At 44.3% G+C, this 27,696-nt stretch overlaps 1 protein-coding gene and 2 pseudogenes across 1 annotated transcript; 1 reads left to right on the top strand and 2 right to left on the bottom strand.

Moving 5' to 3' along the window:
• Nucleotides 1–1,991: 1,991 nt before the first annotated feature.
• ECHS1 (enoyl-CoA hydratase, short chain 1) lies at nt 1,992–26,403 on the bottom strand. Its single transcript, XM_083146158.1, has 8 exons — nt 26,284–26,403; nt 18,627–18,824; nt 15,289–15,416; nt 12,041–12,140; nt 8,096–8,200; nt 4,085–4,204; nt 2,574–2,641; nt 1,992–2,319 (listed from the first exon to the last, which is right to left on the bottom strand). Exons 1-8 carry the CDS (start codon nt 26,369–26,371, stop codon nt 2,254–2,256), a joined length of 873 nt encoding a protein of 290 aa, XP_083002284.1. The 5' UTR covers nt 26,372–26,403; the 3' UTR covers nt 1,992–2,253.
• Nucleotides 21,383–21,501, bottom strand: LOC146011709 (5S ribosomal RNA; annotated as a pseudogene).
• On the top strand, nt 23,846–23,964 carry LOC146011708 (5S ribosomal RNA; annotated as a pseudogene).
• Nucleotides 26,404–27,696: the final 1,293 nt, after the last annotated feature.

The raw sequence follows: 27,696 nt of genomic DNA, 5'->3' as shown, positions 1-27,696 counted from the left end.
CATTTCTGAATAAAAAAAAAAAAAAAAAAAAAAAAAAACACTTTAGGCCTAGGAGTGCTTTAAAACGAATTCTAATACTCTAGGGCACTAACTTAAGAATGTTTGGTAACCACTGCAGTGGCGTAACTATCGTCCCGCAGCCCCCGCGGTGGCGGGGAGGCGCTGAGGGTATGTGGGCGCCGGGGGGGGGGTGGGTGGGGGGGGCTGCGGGATGATAGTTGCCTTCTGCCGCCGGACCGGTGGTTTTATTTGCACCACCGGGTCCCAGCTCTCCCGAGTCCCGGCAGCCGCAGCGCTGTTCTAATACAAAAAGGTGACACTTGGAAAATGGCTGCCCCCGTACTGCAGACAGTTTTTCGTCTGCAGTATGGGGGCAGCCATTTTCCAAGTGTCACTTATATATATATACATACACACACACACACATACATACATAAAGCCGTCATAAATATTTATTAATAAATGTCTCTTTTTTTCCAATAAAGGTGGCAATATTCAATATTCAAGATAACATTGATGTTCTAGTGTTTCAGATATGTGTTTGGATATGCTGTATTGGAAAACCAGCTGATAACAGTTGATAATGTTATTTTAATAACTTCGTACCTTAATATTAAAGTCATTTGTTGAAGTACTTTTCTGGGAATCGACCCATCTTGGTCTCCTAGAACTTAAACCCACTGGTAACATGCCATGATTTCATATTTCCTTTACAGACCGTCTCCCCCATATGAAACTAGCTCAGCCATCAAGACTTATAAGCACCAGAATTTGTAGAATTAATCACTACTATTTTCAAATACAGTCACTTACTACAGTGATCGCCAGGACTAATCATCCATACAACTGGGATCACTCCAATATCAGTGCTGCTACAAATTTATTTTAAGGTCTATACTAATTTAGGCTTATGTGCGATGGTTGACACCATAAATGTTATTTTAATATATTATCATTAAGAGTTCCTCAACACCAGAATCATCTTTTCCCTTGAGTCCTGACTGGGACGCACATGGAACAAACATGCTTCACAGAGCACACTTCAGTCTGGATCTACACTGGTACAAGTACACACACTAGAACAGGGATGGGGGAACCTTCAGCCCTCCAGCTGTTGTTGAAACTACACATCCCAGCATGCCCTGCAACAGTTTTAGAATGGCCAAATAGCAAAACTGTAGCAGTGCAGTCTGTGTAGTTCAACTACAGATGGAGGGCTGAAGGCTCCCCATCACTGCACTAGAACGTACAGAGAAAAGTAATGTATAACCACAGGAAAGAGACTGAGGTATAGAAGGGGATTTGCCTGATACCAAGTTGCTACTTACCTGCAGGAGAAGCTGGCCACTTATCATGGGGAGAGGAAGAGACTCTGTGGTGGGCAACTGCAGGTCAAACATGCCAAGATTGGGATGAGGAGTTACAGGAGAGCTCCCTCCCCAAGGCAGACCACCCAGGTCCCCTGCCAGCATCTTGTTAGGTATAAAGGCAGACCCATATCCCCGGCAGGCTAGTGAGGACATGGTAAACCTTGTTGTCACTGCCTCTGTGCTCTCACAGCAGCCTCCATACACCAGGGGAAACCAGCTGACCAAAGGAGGAAAACTAGATCTCATTGGCTCACACCGCTCCGGCTGGCATTTATGGCCAGAGGGGTCCCTGGCAGCACCTCAGTGGAGATCAGGGTTCCTTCTTTCTGCTAAAACCAGCCTTGTCCTGGCCACTACCTCTGGAAAAAGTTCTAGGAACCAGGTACAATTCTTGCAGTTGTGCACTAAATTATAGTAAAAGTGAAAAAAAGTGCCTAACTGAGGCAGTAAAATAAGACGGGAGGAGCCGTGTAGAACATTTATAACCATGTATATGTATTTTATGCATCATAAAAATCATATAACATTTAAGGAACATACAAATCTGCTATGGGGACTGCAATAAAATAATTTTCATTTGGAATATCACGGTTTTAGAGCGTAAAAAAAAATAATTCAGGATTTCTATTGAAATACATTTATTGGACCTTAGCACTCAATTCTCATATACTCCACTGTTGAATTACATAAACCTATGTGGCTGGCGTACATGGCAGAAAACAGGAGCAAATGTGTCATGTAATCTGGATTATTAATATGAAACTCATTCACTAAGTGCTGTTTTGGAAGGATTAAGGCTGAGTTTGTAAGCACTTTGATCATCTGAAATATCACAATTCCTGCTTTCAGCTTAATCCTTTTTGCATTAGTCCATGCTCACACTCTATTGGTCAGTGAAGTCTGCCTTCCTCTTCTCCACAAAAGCCGTCATGCCTTCTTTCCTGTCATTCTGGAAATCAAATCACATATGGAATAGGATTATATGTACAGTACATGTTCAATGGCACAGTCACTAAACAGACACAGAGCGGAGATGTATGATACTTTGGAGAGAGAAAGGTGAGAGATAAATTACTAGCCAATCAGCTTCTATCATTTTACAAGCTTTGTTTGAAAAAAAGACAGTTGGTGCTGATTGGTCGGTGCTTATCTCTCTATTCAGTGTTTGACACATCTCACCCATAATCCCTAACAATCTCTTACCGTAGCAAATGTAGAATGGAAAAGTCGTTTCTCCAGTCGGTTTCCTTCGGCCAAGGACAGTTCAAATGCTGTAGAGATACAAATTAGTTTAGCCTAAATGCTAAATTCAAATGTCATTGCCGATAAGAAGGCTGCTCAGGCTAGAAATGGTTAATTTTGCACTATGCAGGCGTAGCATACTTGAGGTTGCATTGCAATAAGTTTGACATCTGTCCTCAGAAAGTCCACCACTGTCAAACTGATAATAGACAAGTTCTTGTCCAACACCAGGTTAATAACATTCTGATAGCCATCAGTCTCATCAATCTTAAGGGGTGCACACATGGAGTGATCCTTCTAAGTGATTTTGACTAAATAGTCAAAATTGCTTATAAGGTTAAACAAATCCCCCTATAATATCGCTTTGCAAAAAAGAGTTGCCAGGCAAGAATATTTTGACTAGATTAATGGCTGTCTAGTCTAATGTGCTGGCATTCACTGCTGAGGGCGATATTCACTAGGCGATCTGCAATTAAATACCAATCAAGTATGTTAATTGTAGTATAGGCAAAAATCACCCATAGACAAAATCGCTTAGTCAAAATCACTGGTGCATCTAATGAAATCACTTAGTCAAAGTCGCTCACTAGCAAAACTTGCTCCGTGTGTACACCCTATAGAGTCAGAGTTCCACCTGGTTCTCCCTTACCCACCAAACTACTGTAATCCCATTTTTCTGGCACTATCCCTGGCTGGTCTCACTGTTAACACAGCTGTTATCCTCTAGGGAGGCACATTACTTGTACAGTCCCTCACCCCAGAGTGACTAACCCTATGTAACTTCCTGTTAGTGAAAATTAGCATAACACTACCAGTGGCAAACGCAGGATTTTTAGAAGGGGCGTTTCCAAATGTACCCTAAAATCTCCCACTCTGCTGCACATTGAAGTGAGAATGTATGAAATAGAGTATTAATATTTAACAGTACAGATTGTCTATAGTATAGGCTGTTTCAATTATTTAAATAAGATAAGTGGTCATGAAAACCAGTACTGCACATATAACCTCAGACTAGTAAGGCTCCTGTCTCTTCCTCCTTGCAGCAACTCTCTGGTCCATTGCAAAGTTTAAGGGCACTGATCCACGCTTACAGTAAATGTGGTAGAAGAAGCTCCTATCACTGGTCAAGTGTAAAAACTCTGCTCTGTCCCTTACACTGCAAGATGTAATGGCAGCTCTATTGATTATATACCAGTGCTATTGTCATAATTTAAGGCACTTGCCAAAAGGAGGGGGTTTCCAGGGCAACCATAAACCCCCCTTGCGTTTGCCTATTACTACCTACACTAGATGGCTGCTTTAGATTTAGCAACAAACTTACATATCTATTTATCCATTAAGTCTGCCAATACAGTTACCATAACAAGGTGACAGTCTTTCAGCAACGTCTTATACTTTTGGCTAAAAAATTTTTTTAGGTTTATTGAAACAACTGAGAAAACGGTTAAGAGATGATCATGGTTTTCACTCACCTCCATTAACAGCCTCTTTGGCCATTGCCATAATGAGCTTGGAGTTCTTGGCTATCTTTTCCCCACAGCTGATGGCTTCTTCTACAACCTTCTCCACTGGATACACCTTGCTGACCAGCCCTGCAGAAAGTAGAGCAATAGAAAGAAAAACCATTCAGCCTCATTTCAGTGTTCTCTACAATGCCCAAAATAAGTATGTATTCAGGTTGGTCTCATTATGTAGGAGGCACAGACTTCATCCGATCCTCATATTATACAGGACACACCTGATTTTACAAACTGTCCTGAACACTTTCCTAATCTCAGTGAATACACTCCAATGCTCCAATATTCTAGTCGCATTATGGCCTGCCACAGGAGGTTATAGAGAAGAGTTTCAGATAATAGTTAGCACATGCAATAATTATACCCTACCCAATATCAATTTATCGGTTTATCTTTCTAATTTTAATGGCTCAAATGAGCTAAACCAGATTCATTTTATATCATTGTTTTATTATATAATAGGAATTAGAAAATACAATTGGCAATCTCGGATTTTGGCGCTATTTTGGCCATATTACGTAGGAGCTGTAAATCCAGGGAAGGTCGGAAATAGTGGCAGCGCAGTTGGTGCACTGCATCGGGGCAGTACTCACAGCAGGAGGGAGGAGGACTGTGCACATTTTCCAAAATATAAGATGTGGGAAGTGAATGAAAGAAATAGAACTTCCTTGTGTCACATGACTGATTTAGCTGTTTTTTTTTATTTTTATAAACGTATTTGTTATTATTCCAACCCATTTCTCAGATTATATGTAATTTTCTCAAAATCTAACAAACTAAAACCCCAAAAACTTTTGAGTTAGTAGTGTTTCATTTCATCACTGACAGAGTAAGCACCAAATTGAGGCTTCCATGTCATTTACGGTATGCAGTCAGTGGATAGACAATTTAACCGTAATTTAAAGCTAGGGCATCACGGACAGTGTAATAGGTTAACCATTACACCGTCTGTGATGCCCTAGCTTTAAATTATGGGTATCGAACCCATGACCTCAGTGCTGTGAGACAGTAATGTTAAATTATTTCCTCACAGCACTGAGGTCATGGGTTCGATTCCCACCATGGCCCTAACTGTGCAGAGATCGTATATTCTCTCCATGCTTGCGTGGGTTTCCTCCGGGTTCTCCAGTTTCCTCCCACAATCCAAAAATATACGGTTAGGCTGATTGGATTCCAACAAAATTAACCCTAGAATGTCTGTGTGCACATGTACATGTAATATAGGGAATATAGAATGTAAACTACACTGGGGCCGGGACTGATGTGAATATTAGACTATACTCTGTAAAGCGCTGCGGAAAATGTGTGCGCTATATGAGAAACTTAACAAATAATCAAAGAAATGGCAAATTACATCATGCCAAATTAAGAATGTTAACATTAATGTGTAAAAAGTCATGTATTGTTTTACATATAAACCAGACTTACCAACATCATTATACAGTAAATTCCAATGAACCATTCACTAGCGTTCTGGTGAATCAATGTTTAAGTAGTAGTGTCTGACCTGCTGAGTCGAACATATTCTAATGGAAGGGATACAACTACATCTATTGAGCAACCACTGAGTGCAGCAGTGAAATCTCTTTTTCTTTCTGAATAAGATGAACATTAATACACCAGAATCCGACCGCACCACCTAAGTAGTTTACGCTAGAATCCTTTTTATTATTTCAAGATGATATTAATCTTCACTAAAACACTTAGAAAAAAATCTTTGGGTAGCAGCTTGTACCCTCGTCTGCTCTTAATACCTTCAGCTTTCACGTTCGGCAATATGGCCTGAACCAGCAACGCTTCAAAAAACAGGGTTATCTTCATATTTTATACTGTGTAATGCAGTAACGATCCAATTCTAGTTGTCAAATCCCAATATACCTTACTATCAGTAGAGGATCCGATGGGGTTGGGATCATTTGGTCTACAGCATGATGCTCGACAGTCCTTAGGTCGACATGAGAAAATGTCGACATAGTAATAGGTTGAAAGGTCATTAGTTCAACAGGTCATTAGTTCGACAATGTCTAGGTCGACAATCAATAGGTTGACATGGGTTTTTTCACAGTTTTTTTTACCTGAGTGTAAACAGTCGACATGGACACAGTTTAAAGTTCGGGCACACTATTTTATTCTTCCGACACACCCTAGTGGATGGTAGGGCATGAAATACCGCCTGCTGGCAAATGTCGGCTCAAAAAAACCCATGTCGACCTTTTGACTGTCGAACTAATTACCTTTCGACCTAGAACTATGTCGACCTAATGACTGTCGACCAAATGACCGCATCCCATCAGTTGTAGGGAGGTGCCCATCTCATGTATCCATTTCCTGCCTAGAACTGCTGCTCAATTGGACAGATTTCGTATTAGTCCTTTACATGTATTTTCCCACCCCATTACCTGCAGCTGAACAGCTGAAGCCCCTATACAACTGATCGGAGCTTATATGGATAAAAAACTGATTGGTCATTTGAGATGTGACTCACAGTCCATGCCACTGTGTAGAGTTTAACCAACCCACACAGAGACAAAGCAGGAAGCTACATGGACAAGATGCATTAACATCTTGTCAGCCGAAGCAGAGGAAAAAAAAAAACGAAATGCTGATGCACGGTGTCTACCTGCCTGACCCCTGTGGCGCATGTGCGATATCTCGGAACAGATAGGATAACAACACCTACAGCTGTCAAAATCGATATATGCAGGTGTCTGATTGGTCAGCACATCGCCCTGCATATCAGCATGCTATCTTTTAAGCTGTGTACACATAGTTCGATTCTTCCCCGTTTTCGATTTGATTTTGCTTCTAGGAGCAAAATCGAATTAACATCAAATTGTTTTTAGGACACTTTCGATCTGCATTTGATTCGATGAGCGCTCCAGTTTCCTAAAAAAAAAAAATCAAAAAAGAAGCAGCCAAGGAAATATCGAATTCGATCCAGTAAATCGAATGTGTACAATGTACCATGAATGTCAATCAAATTCGATATTGCAATAGATATCTAATGCATAAGTACAGATCTAATGTCAAATTGAATGGGAAGATCTAATGCCAAATCTAATATAAAATCGAATCTAAAGCAAAACGAAGTGTGTTTACATAGCTTTAGATAGGGGTGTGGATATAGATTGGAGCGCATACTCATTTACCACACAGTGTAATCCATGGGGGTTGGGGGAGGGGCGGTATCAGCACACACAACTTGATACCTCTGCCACTCCATATCGCCCAGTCACATATCGACCCCACAGACGCTGCCTACTTAGAAAAGCACCTCCTTCCTTACGTGGCAGCTTGCTGAAGCCATGTGAAATAGCATAGAGAACATGGGGCCTAATTCAACATCAGTTGTAGTGTTCTGCAAAGGCAAGCACAGGGTCGCCATGTTTTGGGTTGCAGCAGCTACATGTGCAGTCAGCACCACCCGCCCACAAACTTTCTGGACCCTCCTGCCTTTTCCGGACCCCAGGGTGCCAGCTAATTAGCCTAAGGGGATTATTTACTAAGTGGGTTCTAATACATGGCAGTCCCGATCGTGTAAATGCTGGACAATGTGAAAGGACAATGCTTTTATTAGCGGAGTTGTAAGAAGCTCCTAACTGTTGATCAGGCACTGGCTGCGCAAATCTAAGAAACTACTTCCTAATAAAAACATGGACCCCAATTAATAATTGTTGATGGAGGCATAAAACTATCATTGCTCCATTTCAAATAGACTTAATGGAAAGCTTAGCAGATCACTTTATAACAATATTCTAAGTTCCAGGATAATACAAGCTTATGTCTGCTATTCTAGCAATTGTAACAAGTATTAAATACAAAAACAAAAAAATTAGTTGCATGCATTAGGGTGATGTAAGATGCACCCCACATGTAAACAGTAAGCTAGCACTGTGAAAAATAGTTAGATAAATTATAAAACATTCTGCACACTGTATGTTAAGAACAAACTATGTAGAACTGTACCTGCTTGCTTGGCCTCCTGGGCAGATATACGGTCACCAGTGAGGACCATTTCCATAGCCAGAGATTTCCCAACAGCTCTAGTGAGCCTCTGAGTTCCACCAGCGCCTGAGGGAAAGGAGGAATGTATGGAGATAGGACATCTTCCACATAATTAAAACTCCCCTTTTTATTCCCTACATTTTACCTTTACTCATGTTAAAATGCAGCCTTCACATTGACACTGCATAAATATAATCATGTAGACAATAGATATATACTATATACATACACACATAATATACTTGTGATATTAAATAATCATGATATTAAACAAAGGAAATAAATGTGATCAAGTAAGCATACTCTTCATTGTTATTTCAGCAACAGTAAAGAACGTGTATTATTAATAATTGTATTTAAGGACTAACCTTAACATTAAGGACTAACCTTACAAATATCATAACACATATACCAAGTCAACAATGAAAGCAATAAAAATAACACACATTGAAAGAATGTCTGTGGCAAAGTCATGGTTTGTGAGGGAGGTAATGGCATAGACACAGAAAGGAAGACGTGATTACGCATTACGTGAGCACTTTTACATGTAGCAGATCCCTTTTGTGTGTCATAGTTACGGTGCGGATCGCCAGATACTGTGGGGTAGATGTAAGACAGGTCGTTATACGGGGAGAAGCAGTATTAGTGAAATCTCCCCCCTCAGGCGATCCGTAGAGCACCCAGGGACATACTGTAACTGTCTCTGCTGTGGCGATAGGGCAACGACGCATGCGGCCTTCGGTATCGATAGCTGCAGGTGTCTGTGTGGCCAGTGCTGTACATTTTTCATACATAGCCCCTGCATATTATCTTGTAGATAGCAGTTCTGATATAGTGCCCCTGGCACACTGCACACTGGTACATTCACACACGGGGAGAAGTGGTATCAGGGTACTTATGTAATATCTGGGCTCCCGTTTTTCTTATGAGACCGCGTCCCCTCGCCACGCTTCGGGCACGGTGGCTCGCTGTGCTCGCCACACTATATAAAATCAACTCCATGCGTAGTTGGATAGTAGGGGTATGAAAAAATGGGGTGCATTTAACATGGGAGCCCAGATAATACATAAGTACCGTATCAGCACTGATACCACTTCTCCATATCGACTACATTTACATCTACCCCAATGTATGAACGGTCAAAGGCACTGAGCATTCGGACACCCACAGGCATTGCTGCCCATACACCACAGAAGAGAGTCGTTTTTCAAATTAATATACCGGTACGTCTGCACTGCTACTTTGTAAAAAAGGGGAAATCGGGAAACATTATAAGATATCTAGCTTTGTGGCTGGAGATGAAGCACTCAAGTAAGGGCAGTAAAAAGGGATTGAGTGTAGGGGCACACAAGCTAAGCTATGGCTGCAGGAATAGAAGTTGCAGTGGAATAGCTAGAAGGTTCAGGGGGATATTCAATCGCCGTTGACTGGCCCTATTCAATGCTGTCTTCCCCGACAGGGTTTCCTGGCAGAACGGGCCCGACATCTCTAGCTGTCGGGCTCGTTCTGCCGAGAACAGCCGGGAAGTGACGAGCTGCCGGCTGCATCTCGTCACTTCCCGGCCGCAATTCGCGGCCACGCTCCCTTCTCGTCCCGCTGCAGACGGGACATTGAATCCCGCCTGCATGTTCTCGGTCGAGCTGACCGAGAACGGGACTGGGTCACGGCGGGCGAGCAAGCTCGTCTGCCGTGACCCGAAGATTGAATACCCCCCTCAGTTGGAGACATTAAAGAAGTGGTAAAAGACAATGTCAAATCATAGTTTAGTGTTAGCATAGGCAATAGGATTGTCTATGAATATGCAGAGGGTATGTAGGTCATAAGACACGAAATCCATGAACTAGGTAGCAAAGTTACTGATTAATGACTGTATCTCTGGGGTCTGAGTCTAATGATTAATTGTGTTAAAAACCGGACACATTCCTTTCTCCATATTATTTAATACCAGGTCTGGGAATGTAGTAGTAGTTCGTTTATTTATAAGGCGCCACAAATGACCTATGGGGGTATATTTACTAAAGATCGATAAAAATCTAAAGGTACTTCTTTACTTTCACGGCGCCACTAGAAATCGCGGTCATCGCGGGCATTGAATGCACTAAAAATCGGGTGCGACGCGATGCCCGCGATTTCCCATAGGGACCAATGTTAAATTTCTCAATGGACACGATTTTCTGTTCAATTGACACGATTTTTCCATAGGAAACAATGTTAAATGGCCCACAGAGGCCAAATAGGCACCCTCAAGTGTGAAATGACCCCCACAATTGTTAACGCCACCCCACGATCAACGTCAACCCGAAGCGTGGCGAGCGCAGCGAGCCCGCGAGGGGCGGCGGTACGCGTCCTCCGACCTTTTCATGCCCTACTATCCACTAGGGCGTGGAGTGAGAATAGAATAGTGTGGCGAGCGCAGCGAGCCACCGAGCCCGAAGCGTGGCGAGCCCCGCGAGGGGACGCGGATACCTTCACAGGTAAACGCGTCCCTTCGCGGGCTTCACAGGTATCCGCGTCCCCTCGCTGCGCTCGCCACACTATTCTATTCTCACTCCACGCCCTAGTGGATAGTAGGGCATGAAAAGGTCGGAGGACGCGTACCGCCGCCCCTCGCGGGCTCGCTGCGCTCGCCACGCTTCGGGTTGACGTTGATCGTGGGGTGGCGTTAACAACTTGAGGGTGCCTATTTGGCCTCTGTGGGCCATTTAACATTGTTTCCTATGGAAAAATCGTGTCAATTGAGGCATTGAACATAAAATCGTGTCCATTGAGAAATTTAACATTGGTCCCTATGGGAAATCGCGGGCATCGCGTCGCACCCGATTTTTTAGTGCATTCAATGCCCGCGATGACCGCGATTTCCTATCTGTCCTAATCTAGTGGCGCCGTGAAAGTAAAGAAGTACCAAATCTAATTCAATGTCAATGTCCATGTCAAGCTTCCAGGCCAAAAACACACATTTAAAAATATATTTAAAAAAAATGCGTGTGGTCGCCCACCATAGACCCTTAGTAAATATACCCCATATTGCGAGAGGATTTTGTGTTCAACAGGGTGAGTGGGGAGTTCATACCAGGCACTAAGAGAGTTGTATGGATCATTAGGTCGACAAGCATTGGTTCAACACCATTAGGTCGACATGCAGAAAGGTCGACATGGGTGTAGTTCGACAGGTCATTAGGTTGACATGGGCAAGGTCGATAGTCAAAAGGTCAACATGGGGGTTTTCACAGTCTTTTACCCGAATGTCGAAACGTAGCACTGCTTCGGGCACAATATTTTATTCTCCCACCACGCCCTAGTGGATGGTAGGGCAGGAAATACTGCCTGTCGGCACATGTCAGCTCAAAAAACAGTGCAAAACCTTGCCCATGTCAACCTAATGTCCTGTCGACCTACACCCATGTTGACTTTGACTCATGTCAACCATTCTGAATGTAGACCTAATGGTGTTGATCTAATTACCGTATCCCCTCAGAGAGTTAGTACACTACGTTAAAACAACTGCTGCACTCCTTTTTCTCATTATGTATGTCACAGAAGCAGATGCCACTGCTATTTGTATATGCACTGTGACGTTAATCTGCTGTTTCTAGCACACATCCCAGGACTCCTCAGCTCAAAGCCCGGCCAGAGGCGCCACCAAGGGGGCTTGTGAGCAAGGACACTGGTCAGCAGTGACTTAATACATGTGTGGAGAGAGATCAGTTCTTACTCAGCAGCACCTGGAGACTAATGCTTCCACTGCCTCTGGGCGTAAGGTTGGAAGGATGCGTGGACAATTATTCTTATGTGTCCAGATAATTTTTTTTTATTAAAATGACCTGGTCTCACAATTAAAATGTAAAACAAAGGTCATGCTACTTTTATAGACAATACAATGAAGCGATCAGAAAAAGCAGAATATACCTGGAATGGTTCCAAGTAGGATTTCTGGTTGCCCAAACTGTGCCTTCTCCCCAGCGTAGATAATGTCACACATCATGGCCAGCTCACATCCTCCTCCAAGCTAGATAGGAGCATACATAAACATTGCCATTGCTTATTTAGAACGTAACCTCTGATCGTTCAACATTATAGCACATTTATTATAAAATAGAGGTTAGTATGTGCCTCATGCAAAACTCCCTGTCCAAGAAGCTACAAAATGAGCAGATCATGAAGAGTCTTTCTAATAAAATAACCTTTCTAATAAAATAACCTAAATTGTTATGTGTTATATCCACTTCTATATTAATCGTTAGATTTTTTTTTTTATTATGAATGTTATGTACAAAGCTTTTAAAGAAATAAAAAACAAGGTGGCCTGGTTAGCTAGCAGCCGGACGTGTTCTCCAGCTCTCCCTCACAAATCCTGCACAAACTCCTGTTTTTTAGCGAAGATATTGCCGCAAGACTGCACAGAGAGGTGGATTATCCTCTCCGATCACCCCTGGGCTCCTTCAACAAGGCTTCTGCGGGTTGAGCGACTCCTTTTGGCCGGGTGCAGGTGCTGGCCTGCTCCGTCTTTGCGGCGCTCCTGACCCTGCACGCTCCCCCCTGCAAAGATCTCCGGCAGACGATCTTGTCTACATCCAGGCTGGGGCCTCCTCGCTTACCCTCCCAGAATCCGGCGGCGACATATGTGTCTGCGGACCGCTCCTCCTGCAAGTATACTTACCCTGTAAAGCTCCCGGTGAGGTCGCGGCCATTTTGGATCTCGCTGAGTCTCTCTGCTGCCGGGCCTATGTTGGCTTGTCTGCCCCTGCCATCTATTAACGCTGAGCTGGTGGTGTGCTAGCCACCACCAGATATACTAAAGGATCCCCTTCCATTGGGTGGGTGGAGTGTGCAACTGGCTTGGTCTCCAGCTTTATACAGTCTTCTTCCTAAATGGCGAGTCCTCTACTCTGTGTACTGCGGGCTATAGATGCGTCTGCCAGTAGGCTCTGCCGAAAGCTTGCTGCAATACGAGACTGCGCTTTATCTAGTTCACCTGCAGAAGGCTATCCTGCTGATCTATCCACTATTATTACACCTCAAGATCAAGCTGCTGAACTTTTGCCACTTAAGGCTGAATCTTCCTGTATCCCGGAGGAGTGCTCCTTGCCTGAAAATTTCAAGTTTCAGGCACAAACGGTCCTAGCCCCTAGTGTCTCTACGTTTGCTTACACTCTGGGAAATGGAGGTGAGGATGGTGCCTTCCCTTTCTATCACCATGCTGATGTAACACATGTGGACTCAGTGTTTTACCAAGCCCTGGAGGACTGCTACATGACGGGTCTGACTGGATTTACAAACATGTCATGCTTTACCCATCTTTCGTCAGAGGTTAATGAGGCTTCCCCCGCCTTAGATTTGCTGCTTCTGCAAGTAGCTTTGCAATCCTGGATGGTACCTCACAAATGTTTTGGTCCTTTCCCAGTGTTTACGTGCATGCTTGCAGTCCTTCTGCATGCGACATATCGATCCTTCTTGGGACTGAAAAACTGGCCCGATTAACTCCATATAATGTTCAGAGGGTGAGGATGGCTCCCCACTTATCGAAGTCCTGCTTATTACTTAGCTCTTACTTCTATGTTTCCTATAATGTACGCTGATGTATCCTTATACATATTTTGTTGAATTTATGAATATGCTAATGCTTGCTTGGAATATGACACACTTAAGAATGACGCATTTGATACATATCTCCAGTTGTTGAGGGGGGGCTGGGCCACGCTCCGCCTAGCTTAAGGCCATTAATCTTTTGTCCCCTGGTTCATGGGTTGGGGGGAGGGTTGGAGTGGCTTGGTGGGTAACTTAGCTTAGATATAGTATAGGCAACGGGTTAGGGGTTAGTTAGTTACGGGCTCCAGGTATACCTAGAGTTGGGTTAGGTCATACAGGGTGGGGGGTTTTTTGTGGGGGGTTGTTTTGGAATTATGGGTTATTTTTATTTTGGGTAGTTGGGCATAACTTTTTCCTTTATTTGTCCTTATCAATATAGGCTAATACGGTTACTACCAGTAATGATAAATGGCCTTTAACATAAAAAAAAGATGCTGGATATCTCAGTCTACAATTACAATGACAACATATACTGTACAGTGTTTTTGATTGTTCGTGCCTGAGTGGCGCCTTCGGTGCACGAGCTATCCTGCTAGTCATTGAAGATTATGTGCATACATGTGTTATGTAAATCCTACTTAGCTACATACGATGGTATTTTTATATACTGTATTATCTCCCGTCTTTTTCTTTTAATTGCAATGATCCACAGATGTTCCAACTACCCATATGTTTGTACTGGGGTGTGCTGTTTATGTAAAAAAAAAAAAACCTCAATAAAAATTATTGAATAAAAAAAATAAAAAATAAAAAACAAACATGGTTTCATTAAAAATAAACAATGTGTCCAGTTATCACCAAACTAATCTGCCGTGGAACAACTAAACCTGAAAAGGTCAAAAGTGGTGTGTAATGCTGATTAAAGGGTACTGTTCAGTCTCTCACTAAACCGCTTGGCAAATTCAAAATTTACAGCATAACCCTCCTTTACTTTTCAATAATCTATCTTGATACGATGTCTGAAGAACGGTATTTATTATTCAGTAAAGGGATCACGTATATATGCGATGATTGATTAGATGGTGTAATAAGCATAACGTTGCATAGACATGAAATGAAGTGGAGTTGCATATACGAGGGAAGTGCGTTGCATATAGTTGAAGTGAATTGGGCAGTACGGATGGTGCAATGGTTAGCATTACTGCCTAACAGCACTGAGGTCATGGGTTCGATTCCCACCATGGCCCTAACTGTGCAGAGTTTGTATATTCTCCCCGTACTTGCGTGGGTTTCCTCTGGGTACTCCGGTTTCCTCCCACATTCCAAAAATATACTGGTAGGTTAATTGGTCCAACAAAATTAACCCTAGAATGTCTGTGTGTGCGTGTACATGTGGTAGGGAATACAGATTGTAAACTCCACTGGGGCAGGGACTGATATGAATGTTCAAATATGTAAAGTGCTGCGGAATATGTGTGTGCTATATACTGTGAGAAACTGTTAATAAATGTTTAAATGCAGTAAATAACATAACTAAATAGAAGGATCACCACAATTCCATTTTAAAATGAAGATATAAAATTTTCTATAGATAGGACAGTGAGTGACGAGCAAGTCAGGTGACTTACTGCAAAACCATTAACAGCGGCAATAACCGGCTTCTTCACAGTGGACACGCGATTCCAGTGAGACAGGAAGCTTCCCCCATAACACTCCTGGAAGGTCCTGTTCTGCATCTCTTTGATGTCAGCCCCAGCTACCAGACATAAAATAATTCAATTGCTTCCAGGAAAATATTATAGATTAAGATTAGGCCAATAGCAGAATTCTGAACATAGAGGCATATTTAATGACACAATGCAAATAAAACAAATGTGCTGTATCCCTTAGCAATCAAAATAGGGGTCACAAACTTTTCTTCATTTAAGGGTCGCACGAGGAGATTGTGAATTTTACTTATTCAATAAAGTTTTATATAAGTAGAATATACTACAAGAACAACCTCTTTGCGGTTATGCCATACTGTACCTCTTAATGATGTCCCCATGTGGTCTGACATCTGCTGCACCCTAAAGTGTGGCCACTTTATGGGGACACATAACATAAAGGGACATGTAACTGGCCTTCCATGGCAAACAAACAAGATCTATTTGTATGAACAGCAGCAGAATTGTGCCATTTGGCAAATTATTCTCAATAACCATTTATGGCATGAATTAAAATAAATATATATTCTTTTTTTGTTTGTTTTTTTTCTAATTCATGCCATAGATGGTTATTGAGAATAATTTGCCAAATGGCACAATTCTGCTGCCGTTCATACAAATAGGTCTTAAACGTGTTCACTGCGCCATAGATTCCGAATACTTTTGTGCAAAGTGGGGCTGATTTCACCCCAGAAGGGCACAAAATCAGGTGCCGTTGCCAGCGTTAAGATGCTGAAGTTTAAAGGTCCATACACATTGGGCGACTATGCAAAGCCGTCCTGAAAGCCACTCATCTGCTGGTATAACCAGCAGATGAACGGCTTTCCCGGCGATGATGCGGGAGTCGCCCAGTGTGTATGGGCCTTAAGGCCCTATTCTACAAAGTCATAATAGTAAGGGAGTGGATTATTAACTAGACAGCATCTTAGATAAACAGTCAAGAGGTGGACACCGAAAAGTCAACATGCAAGAGGTTGACAGGGTCAAAAGGTTAACATGAAAAAGTTTACATAAGTTGTTGACATTTTTTGTTATCAATGTTAACACCAGTCGGCATGGTCCACCATTCACTGTGAAGTGTACCCTCGCATGGATTGCTTCAGGCCTGGTGAAACGCTTCGCTCAGCACAATTTACCTTTCTCAATTGTAGTCCATGTGGGTGGTAAAGTATGAAAAGAAAATTGTAAAAAACTCACATCAACCTTTTCTCGTGTCTACCACTTTACCATGTCCAACTTTTGGTGTGGAACCGATGACTGTTTATCTAGACAGTAGTTATATCCACCGGAACCAGATAAGACAGTGTGTATTTGCTGGTTATTAAAGGAATAAGCAGTAGACCAAAAAAAATAGCCTAATAAGAACAATAACACAAAATAACTGATTCAGACTGATTTTGTTGTGCAGCAAGAGGTGTCTGGTAAAATGAGATGCCTCCTGTATGCATTTGTGCCAAAGCATTGAATGACTTGCGACTTCATCAGCCAGCTGCGATAACCCATGGGGTCACACAAGTTAGCCACCGCACCAAGATGGAGATGCTCGTCTTGGCATTCCCATATAGGAAACTGAGGTCATTGCCATCTCCAAACTGCTGCAGACTGTTAGTCAACTGACTACTGCAACCATTTGTGCTTCTGAGAACAGTCACAGGCCCAATGGCCTTTATTCAGATCTGATCGCAGTACAAATTTGTTCTCAAATGGGCAAAACCATGTGCACTGCAGGTGGGGCAGATGTAACCTGTATAAAGAGAGTTAGATTTGTGTGAGTTGTTTTGTTTCTGTGCAGGGCAAATACTGGCTGCATTATTTTTAAATTGCAATTTAGATTTCAGTTTCAACACACCACATGTTACATCTGCCCCAACTGCAGTGCACATGGTTTTGCCTATTTTGAGAACAAATTTGGGTACTTGTTTCCTAGCACGGCCACATATCTTATGGATCGTGTACCTTTAGTTAAGGTACACGATCCATAAGATGGACCCGATTTCCTTTGAAATCAGGTCCATTTGGCCGGCTAGGATAAAATATCGGGGGCATCGCGTCGGTCGGGACCGTTAACAATGGTCCCGACGCGACCGACGCGATGCCCGCGATTTTCCCATAGGCTTCAATGTTAAAAAATATTTTAACATTGAAATCGTGTCGGGAAAGGTAAAATATCGGGGGCATCGCGTCGGTCGGGACCATTAACATAGGTCCCGACGCGATGCCCCCGATTTTTACATAGGCTTCAATGTTAAAAGATTTTTTAACATTGAAATCCTGAAAAAATGTGAAAAATGTGAAATGGGCCAATATGACCCATTTCACATTTTAGATGTCCCCGTCGTCACCCCACGATAGACGCCAACCCGAAGCGTGGCGAGCGCAGCGAGCCCGCGAGGGGCGGCGGTGAGCGTCCTCCGACCTTTTCATTCCCCTACTATCCACGTCGGCGTGGAGTTGAGAATAGAATAGTGTGGCGAGCGCAGCGAGCCCGAAGCGTGGCGAGCGCAGCGAGCCCCGCGAGGGGACGCGGATACCTTCACAGTTATACGCGTCCCCTCGCGGGCTTCACAGGTGTCCGTGGCGACGCGGACACCTGTGAAGTCCGCGAAGGGACGCGTTTACCTGTGAAGGTATCCGCGTGCGCTCGCCACACTATTCTATTCTCAACTCCACGCCGACGTGGATAGTAGGGGAATGAAAAGGTCCGAGGACGCGCACCGCTGCGCTCGCCACGCTTCGGGTTGGCGTCTATCGTGGGGTGGGGTGTACGCCGTGACATTTGGGGGGGTTGGGAATATTTTACATTGAATCCAATGTAAAATCGGGTCCCAGGGACCCGATTTACATTTAATTCAAAAAAAAAAAAAAATCGGGTCCAAAATCGGTCGGTCGCGACGATCGCATCGCATGCGACCAAATCGCATGCGATGCGATCGACCCGATTTTTCCGACACGACCACCCCGATGTAAATCGGGGTGGCCGTGCTAGGAAACAAGTACCCAAATTTGTACTGTGATCAGATCTGAATAAGGGCCAATGTACATTGGTACGTTGCAATAAAACCATAACCATAGGACCTGAATTAGGCCCATTGAGCACTTTTTCATTTATGGTTTACAAGCAGAGATTAGCAGAATATGTATCTCAGCCTGCACAGGGCATTTTTCACCAGCAGCTCGATTATTTGCATTCCTAGCACACAATAGAATCTCCATTTACAAAATCAAGAGGTTTACATTCAATTTCTCAGACAACAACTAACCAGCAAAGGCTTTCTCACTCCCTGTGATAACAATTGCTCCAACCTGTGGGTCCCCTTCAAAAGAGTCCAGAGCTTGGTTAATTTCGGTCATCAGTCCATCACACAATGCATTCAGCGCCTTTGGTCGATTCAGCTGTATAAAACCAACATTTTCATTTTGTCCTTTGCGCTGCACCACAATGTACTGATAGGATGGGCCTGCAAGAGGAGAAACAAACAGGCTCCATTTAAGTAGCTCAGCAGTAAGCCTTTAATAATCAGATTAACAAATTAGCTATAATTATAAAAATCCAATTTTTACTTAAAATGCAATGCAACGTGTATCAAAAGCTAAATGTAAAAATAGTGTAGGCTGCACACCCATACAAGCAGGATCCTCTCTATGCCCACTAAACGAAGCAGAGGAGTGTCTGGGACAGGCATGTCTGAACTGTGGCCCTCCAGCTGTTGTTAAACTATAATAATAGCAAAACTGTGATAAGGCATGATGGGAGGTCATGACAAGGCACGATGGGACTTGTAGTTTCACAATAGCTGGAGGGCCATAGTTTGGACATGCCTGGTCTAGGAAGAGGTGTAGAAGACCTACCCCTCACAGCCGCCGTGGCTAAATTGAAGCCACGAGAAACACCCTGAGAAACACCCTGCTTCAGTCCAATGTCAAATTGTGATGGACCTGCAGGATCCCTGAGATCTGAGGAAGATGCGTATCAGCAGAAACAAGATCTGTACCACTAGAGCAGGCATTCCCAACCACGGTCCTCAAGGCACATCAACAGTGCAGGTTTTGAAGATATCCAGGCTTGAGCACAGGTGACTTAATTAGTATCTGAGGGATTCTGATTAAACCATCTGTGCTGAAGCCCTGGATATCACTAAAACCTGCACTGTTGGTGTGCCTTGAGGACCGTGGTTGGGAATCCCTGCACTAGAGCATTCATCAGGAGAACACAGGAACATGTGACTAGGAGGAACCGAGCCAGTGGTAACTGACAGCTCAGTGGGTGGGCGCATTTGGGATGTCAGTCCCAACGGATCGGGCAGTGTGTATGGAGAATGCGCTGCACGATCAGTTTGTAGATATATCTGCAGATCGGTGAATGGGGAGGGGCAAAGATGAGAAACCCCCCCCCCCCCGGGGACTGTGTAATGTTTCACGCTGCCCTGATAGTCCAGTGTGTGGAACAACGCACTGGGTCGAAACAAACCCGTGCAGACAGTGGTCTCCAACACCAGCGGTGAACAGCCACCTTTGTAAGCAGGGAGCAGTGTATCTTACCGGCTCAGGATGTGCAGGTGTGAGTTCAGGGAGCGTTTCCCTCCTTACAACCCATGGAAGAGGTCACTGACCCAGTTGGCGGTGCTGCCGCCACCTGCACTGGGAGTTGGAGCGGCTGTGAGGGCATCCTATAGGATGCCTGTACTGACAGCTCAACAAAAATAAAAGTGTAAGTAAAATTAAATAATGTAAACACAGGGGCCAGATAAAAGCAGCTCCCCACAAAATGGTAACTGCTCCTGAAGGTGCTAAACATAAACAGGCTGGAGGCCAGGAGCCTGGTATGGGTCAACCAAGTTAAGGCTGACATACGTTGAATCGACCCCTGAAGGTTGACAGGCCTTAGATCGACACAGGAAAATTTTGACATGCCTAAGGTAGTCGTAGTTCAAAATGTCGACACGAGCATTGTCGACATTGGGAAGGTAGACGGTCAAAAGGTCAACATGGGTTTTTTCACTCTTTTTGTCCCAAATGTTGGTATCAGTACACTGCGTCCCCTCGCATGGCTCACCATGCTTCAGGCTCGGTGCCTCAGTACGCTCGGCACACTATTCTATTCACCCTCCACATCCTAATGGAGGGTAGAGCATGAAATACCGCCTGTCGGCACATGTCAGCTCAAAAAAAGCCAGTGAAAACCCATGTTGACCTTTTGACTGTTGACCTTCCCAATATCGACCTAATACTTGTGTTGACCTTTTGACCTTTAGTGGTTGACCCAACGTATCACTACCCAAAAAGTGTCGACCGAACGGCTGTATTCCCCTGGTATAGTGGATAGGGAATGAAAGGGGGGGGGAAAAGCACTGGCTGGAATGACAGTATAATCTACAGAATTTCAGCTGTACATATGAATGACCAACATTTTTACTGCGGCAACTGAATGATTTGCAGTGTCCGGTTGGTGGTGCTCCCAAAAGATGTTCAGTAATAACACTGAAAAAAAGGGGGGTTGTCACAAGGGTGACTGCAAGGGAACATACATAAGGTTTTTTGGGGCACACTTTGACAAAGATAATTTGAATGATATGGTTTGATGATAGTCTATTAAAATTTAGATTTTTATTAGATATGCGCTAAAAAGAGAAAAAGGTGAGCTGGTCACTTGTTTTAATTGACAAATGAGTAAGTTAGTCACCTGTCGGTGAGAGTCCTGAGCAATATTGCTGGAGCCGGCGCAATGAGAGGATAAGTGTATACACCACCTGTCGACCAAAGTCACTTATGACAATAAAGAATACAATTTAAACATGTGTAAGGTTCGACAGAGTGGTCTATTATGGACGCTTGACACAAAGTACAAATAATATATATGCAAATATAGATATGCGCAGCCTCCGTCTATGAGATAGGTAAAAGGTACAGTGAAATAAATTGAGGTGGAGTACCACTGTGGAAGAAGAGGAGAGGTATAGAATTATAAATTTAAATTTATAAGCTTGGGTCAGACACTGGGTGCTTCTGCTATTCCGTAGTATTACTACACCGGATATTCCCAGTGGGTCCCCCCCACCAGTACTAAGCCGGCCAATCACTGCTTAGCTGCTGAAATCGGTACGGGATCAGGCGATCCAGTGATGTATGGTAGTAAGTTTACCAAGTGAGAGGGCACCTGTGTTGATACCCAAGGAGATGTAGAATGCTTCTGCTTTCAAAGGTGCCACCAGGACGTCACCCTGTTACCTGCCTGTATTGCAGGGAGATTTGTGGTGTGACACAACTGATGAGAGAGCATGGAACTAGATAGACCAATAGGAAGTGGGTAGGTGTCTCCGGCGTGTCTTACCTTCTGCTGTCCACCATCTACTGATAGTATCTAATGGTGGATGAGAGAGGCGAGTAACGTCCACCCCTTCCCTGAGGAATAGATTTATAGACGTAAGTGAGTGAATAGGAGACAGAGGGGAAAAAGGGAAGGAAAATTAGAGTAGTATTAGTAATCTAGACACCGGTTGGTATAGGTACGAAGATTTGACAGTTTCTAGGACAAAAATAATAGATGTATCCTCTTTGCTGATGCAAATGGTTTGTCACCAGTATCAGTATAATTTTACTGGGACCACTGTGAAAACCTGAGGAATTTAATCCTAAATTGCCTGGTCTGTATGGTTTTTAGGAGGGTTTGGTGGGTGAATTGACATCTGTCATTCCCCTGACCAGGACAAAATAGTGCAGACAGATATTTTGCAGAGAAATATATTGCAGACAGGTATAGACAATATCTATTAAATTGGCTTTTGCCTTGTACTGTTCACAGAACGAACAAATATTCCCCAAGGTATCAGATTGCAGAGAAATACATATTGCAGAGGAATATGGCAATTATGTAATAGATTGACTTTTGCATTGCACTACTCACAATGAGGATAAATTAGTCACGCGGTATCAGAACAGGTATGCTGCGATTTCACAATTGATGTGGCCCGTGTGCTAAGCACAATCGATCAATTGCGCTAAGCTGGAGAGATTACAGCGTGCATGTGTGTTTTACAATGCAGACTCCCCATGCCGTGTTCCAAGCGCTGGGAGAGAATGGAAGGGTACTTAGCTTGTATTTGCCCTGGAGACTGTAGGGCGAGATGAACCGGGTTCTGGATGCAACGGTGGAAGCGTGAACCACTGGGGGTCCACTGAGGGTCGGCGCCCGTCACCAGATTGGCGGGGATGCCGTGTCGGATGAAGTGCCGGGATCGGCAGTAGCGACGGAGGCTGGGGGTGTGTCAGAGGCGTCGTCCTGACACGTGTTTCGCTGGGCTTCGTCAGCGTCCTCTGACGAAGCCCAGCGAAACACGTGTCAGGACGACGCCTCTGACACACCCCCAGCCTCCGTCGCTACTGCCGATCCCGGCACTTCATCCGACACGGCATCCCCGCCAATCTGGTGACGGGCGCCGACCCTCAGTGGACCCCCAGTGGTTCACGCTTCCACCGTTGCATCCAGAACCCGGTTCATCTCGCCCTACAGTCTCCAGGGCAAATACAAGCTAAGTACCCTTCCATTCTCTCCCAGCGCTTGGAACACGGCATGGGGAGTCTGCATTGTAAAACACACATGCACGCTGTAATCTCTCCATTTTAGCGCAACTGATCGATTGTGCTTAGCACACGGGCCACATCAATTGTGAAATCGCAGCATACCTGTTCTGATACCGCGTGACTAATTTATCCTCATTGTGAGTAGTGCAATGCAAAAGTCAATCTATTACATAATTGCCATATTCCTCTGCAATATGTATTTCTCTGCAATCTGATACCTTGGGGAATATTAGTTCGTTCTGTGAACAGTACAAGGCAAAAGCCAATTTAATAGATATTGTCTATACCTGTCTGCAATATATTTCTCTGCAAAATATCTGTCTGCACTATTTTGTCCTGGTCAGGGGAATGACAGATGTCAATTCACCCACCAAACCCTCCTAAAAACCATACAGACCAGGCAATTTAGGATTAAATTCCTCAGGTTCACAGTGGTCCCAGTAAAATTATACTGATACTGGTGACAAACCATTTGCATCAGCAAAGAGGATACATCTATTATTTTTGTCCTAGAAACTGTCAAATCTTCGTACCTATACCAACCGGTGTCTAGATTACTAATACTACTCTAATTTTCCTTCCCTTTTTCCCCTCTGTCTCCTATTCACTCACTTACGTCTATAAATCTATTCCTCAGGGAAGGGGTGGACGTTACTCGCCTCTCTCATCCACCATTAGATACTATCAGTAGATGGTGGACAGCAGAAGGTGAGACACGCCGGAGACACCTACCCACTTCCTATTGGTCTATCTAGTTCCATGCTCTCTCATCAGTTGTGTCACACCACAAATCTCCCTGCAATACAGGCAGGTAACAGGGTGATGTCCTGGTGGCACCTTTGAAAGCAGAAGCATTCTACATCTCCTTGGGTATCAACACAGGTGCCCTCTCACTTGGTAAACTTACTACCATACATCACTGGATCGCCTGATCCCGTACCGATTTCAGCAGCTAAGCAGTGATTGGCCGGCTTAGTACTGGTGGGGGGGACCCACTGGGAATATCCGGTGTAGTAATACTACGGAATAGCAGAAGCACCCAGTGTCTGACCCAAGCTTATAAATTTAAATTTATAATTCTATACCTCTTCTCTTCTTCCACAGTGGTACTCCACCTCAATTTATTTCACTGTACCTTTTACCTATCTCATAGACGGAGGCTGCGCATATCTATATTTGCATATATATTATTTGTACTTTGTGTCAAGCGTCCATAATAGACCACTCTGTCGAACCTTACACATGTTTAAATTGTATTCTTTATTGTCATAAGTGACTTTGGTCGACAGGTGGTGTATACACTTATCCTCTCATTGCGCCGGCTCCAGCAATATTGCTCAGGACTCTCACCGACAGGTGACTAACTTACTCATTTGTCAATTAAAACAAGTGACCAGCTCACCTTTTTCTCTTTTTAGCGCATATCTAATAAAAATCTAAATTTTAATAGACTATCATCAAACCATATCATTCAAATTATCTTTGTCAAAGTGTGCCCCAAAAAACCTTATGTATGTTCCCTTGCAGTCACCCTTGTGACAACCCCCCTTTTTTATAGTGGATAGGGAGTCTGGTGCTGCTGGAAAAAAAACTAATTTGGTGCCCAAAGTCTCTCCTCTTATGCTGTGTACACACGGGGGCGATATGGGCTATAATCGCTGGGAATATGGTCGCAGGCGACCATATTGCCAGTGATGGAAGTGTGCCCCAGCGATAAATCACCAGGTGCGCACTCCCGTTTTCTGCCCCACTGCAGCTAATTACCTCAGCGGCACCCCCAGCAGAGGTTTCCTTTTCATCAGCGACCATCTCTGGTCGCTGATGAAAAGGAGACACTGAGCAATATATTGCAAGCAATATATCCCCCCCCCCCCCGTGTCTATGCACCTTCAAGGCTAGATCTTATGTAGGGTACACAACAGGGCGACCCGCTCACGATGCACATCGTGAGCGGGTCGTCAGTGTCTCGTCCGACCCGCTCACGGTGACGCGGGGGGGGGGGGGGGGCACGACCCGCTCACGATGTGCACCATGAGCGGGTCCGATCCGATGGCGACCCGCACCCGGCTGTATGGTCGTCATTGAGATCCTACCTGCAGCAGGTAGGATCTCAATAACGACCGACCCGCGGGACCGCGCATCGGATCGGTATCGGTCCACACCAGGACAGAAAAGGGCCCAATCAGCACACAATCTACATCCAATTGGTCGGAATTGGATCTAGATTGAGGGGATCGGGCCCTAGTCGTCCTGGTATGTACCCAGCATTGGTGTTCCCTGTGCTCCCTAGCAGATGGAAGAAAATAATATGTTTGAGTAAGTGGTACTTACCACTAGTGATTACCAGTGAAGGATTTACCTAGGGGCTGCAGCATCCCCAGTATACCCTGCAAACCCAGTGACCTCCCATGGAAACTTCTCCTTGTTTGTTACAGCCACACAGGGAAGTTTTATCCTCTTCTAGGGACTGCCAGTACGGACAGCAGTTAGCAGAGAGAGCACTTCCAAAGAAAAGTCACTCCCTGGCTGTAACGGGTGGCAGACCTACAGTTTCTAGGGGATCAAGCATGTGCAGTCCTTAGAAGCTTGTTTGTGTCATGCTTACCTGAAGGGTAAAAAAAAGGGGCATACTAGATGGGCCAAATGGTTCTTATCTGCTGTCAAATTCTATGTTTCTATGTACATGCATGGATTCCTGAACCCGCACATGCTTATTTGCAGAACTCTTGGGAAACAGGAGGTAGGATCCGCTGTTGATGAGGACTGTTGCGTAGTTAAAACAGTGCGTACATCTGCAGACAAGGGCATAAATGCATTGACACTGTTAAAAAATAATATCCACACATTCCAAATGTGATCCAACATCCCTGCATGTGACTCAAAATCAGACCAAATCTGTGTATAACTTTATCATGTTGTTTGCTTGTGGAAGAGTGGTTGTACAAGGAGTATACGTTAATCATAAGCTGGCCATAACCACCAGGTTCCTCAGAGCTAGCAGCAGTGCCGTTAGCCTACAGGTACACCCTAAACTCCATGCACAACATCAGGCGTTTATCTTGTTACCTATTGCATTATTACACTTAGTAGACTATGCAACACAGTATATGCACGTGTAAACTGCAGAACTATTAATGCAGTAACATTATACAACGATCACACATGTACCAGTGAGGCTGCACCACCATTGCTACTTATTAGCCAGCTATCAGTGCACATAACCTCAGGTCGCTTACTGCTGCCTAACTCGGGTGAGCTTTTCGATACTTTTATGCACTTGAAACAACGATATACATCTCCTCTAACAATATATGAGTCTACGTCACTACATCTATATACCGGCACTGTACTCCCGGGATAACCCCTGCCGTATTTGACATCTGGGCAGTAGCGTGAGCCGAAGGACTCCCCTGCACAGCGCCGCCATCTTGAGCTGTTATGCACATGCGCACATTTCTCCGCTCGCTCACTGTATGTAAGCGGCGACAGCACGCATGCGCAATATGTTCTGACCGAGCGAATTCTGCCAGCTGAGGCTGCCGGAGAGTCCAATCATATTAATTACTGGGCAACGGTACGGACTGGAGGCAGCGCTCAGTCTCATTGTTTGTCACTACATACATACGGTACAGTACACAGCCAATCTCATACCTCCCAACATAACCCTCTCCAGGAGGGACACAATGCTCTGCTCCTGGACTTCCCTCTTAATTCACAATTGCCATCACCTGTTTTAAACCGGTTCATTGATAAGAAATGTGCTTCTGTACAGGTGATGGTAATCATGCATTAAGAGGAAAGTCCAGGAATAGAGCATTGTGTTCCTCCTGGAGAGAGTCATGTTGGGAAGTATGCAACACCTATTATTCTAATCAATTTCGACTGTTTCATGACCACGGCAAGTGTATTTTTAGATACATCTTAGAAATGTATGTTTTTATTTTGACAGAAAGTGCTCAGAATACTATATTTTCAAACAATGGTCCTAATTCAGAGTTGTTCGCAAAAGCCAAATCTCTTTTTCGCTGGTATCTGGAGATAAAGTCATGCACCTCAAATGGATCATGTGCACTGCAGGTGGGACAGATGCATACCTCCCAACAGCAGGACAGTCCCGATTATCAGGGCCTGTCCCGCTGTCCCTCCCGCGGTGAGGGGGGCATGTCGGCTGCTGAGCATCGGTGAATAAACGCTATGCGCATGTGCACAGCGTCTATTCCCGCAGTCAAGGGGCTGGGGGCATGGCTAGAGGCTCACACCCCCATAGTGGCAAAATGGGGGCGTGGCCACGCGGAAGAGCTGCGCTATCGGCCACGCCCCCGAAATTAGGCCACACCTCCCGAAAATTTCATGCAGATGTAACGTGCAGGGCAGGGACGTGCAGTCAGGGGAGGCAGAGCCTCCCCTGTCATAAATGGTTAAAATAACTAAAAAATACAAAGAAAATACTTATGACACATATTCTGTGTTTTAAGTATTTGCTTTATATTATTTTAATAATTTTTACTACATAAGGTTTTTTTTACTATTGGTGTCCGAGGCATCGAGAGCTATGCCTCCGGCTCTCAATGTAAAAGGTCCAGAGTGAGGGGGCGGGTAGGGAGGCAGGGCCGAGCACCGTGCTGTTAAAGCCCATTAAAAAAGCTGTAAAAGCTGCACCTATAGCAATGCCTCAGTGACAGGGACGTGCTTTTTGCCTTTATGAAAGGATGCCCCTGTCACTGAGGCAAATGTGACTGGGCAGCAGATGAC

The sequence above is a fragment of the Crinia signifera genome, chromosome 6, assembly GCF_055691185.1.
Source record: "Crinia signifera chromosome 6, ASM5569118v1, whole genome shotgun sequence".
NCBI classification, from domain to species: Eukaryota; Metazoa; Chordata; class Amphibia; order Anura; family Myobatrachidae; genus Crinia; species Crinia signifera.
Note: the sequence above shows the minus strand (reverse complement) of the source record. Positions and strands in the feature narration are given on the sequence as shown.

Coding starts and splice junctions, on each gene's coding strand:
- ECHS1 (XM_083146158.1), bottom strand. CDS start 26,371: ATGGCGGCGCTGTGCAGGGGAGTCCTTCGGCTCACGCTACTGCCCAGA. Junction 2,642..4,084: donor CAAAGAGGCTGTTAATGGAG/GTGAGTGAAAAC, acceptor GTATCTCTACAG/CATTTGAACTGTCCTTGGCC. Junction 2,320..2,573: donor TCCATTCTACATTTGCTACG/GTAAGAGATTGT, acceptor TTTGATTTCCAG/AATGACAGGAAAGAAGGCAT.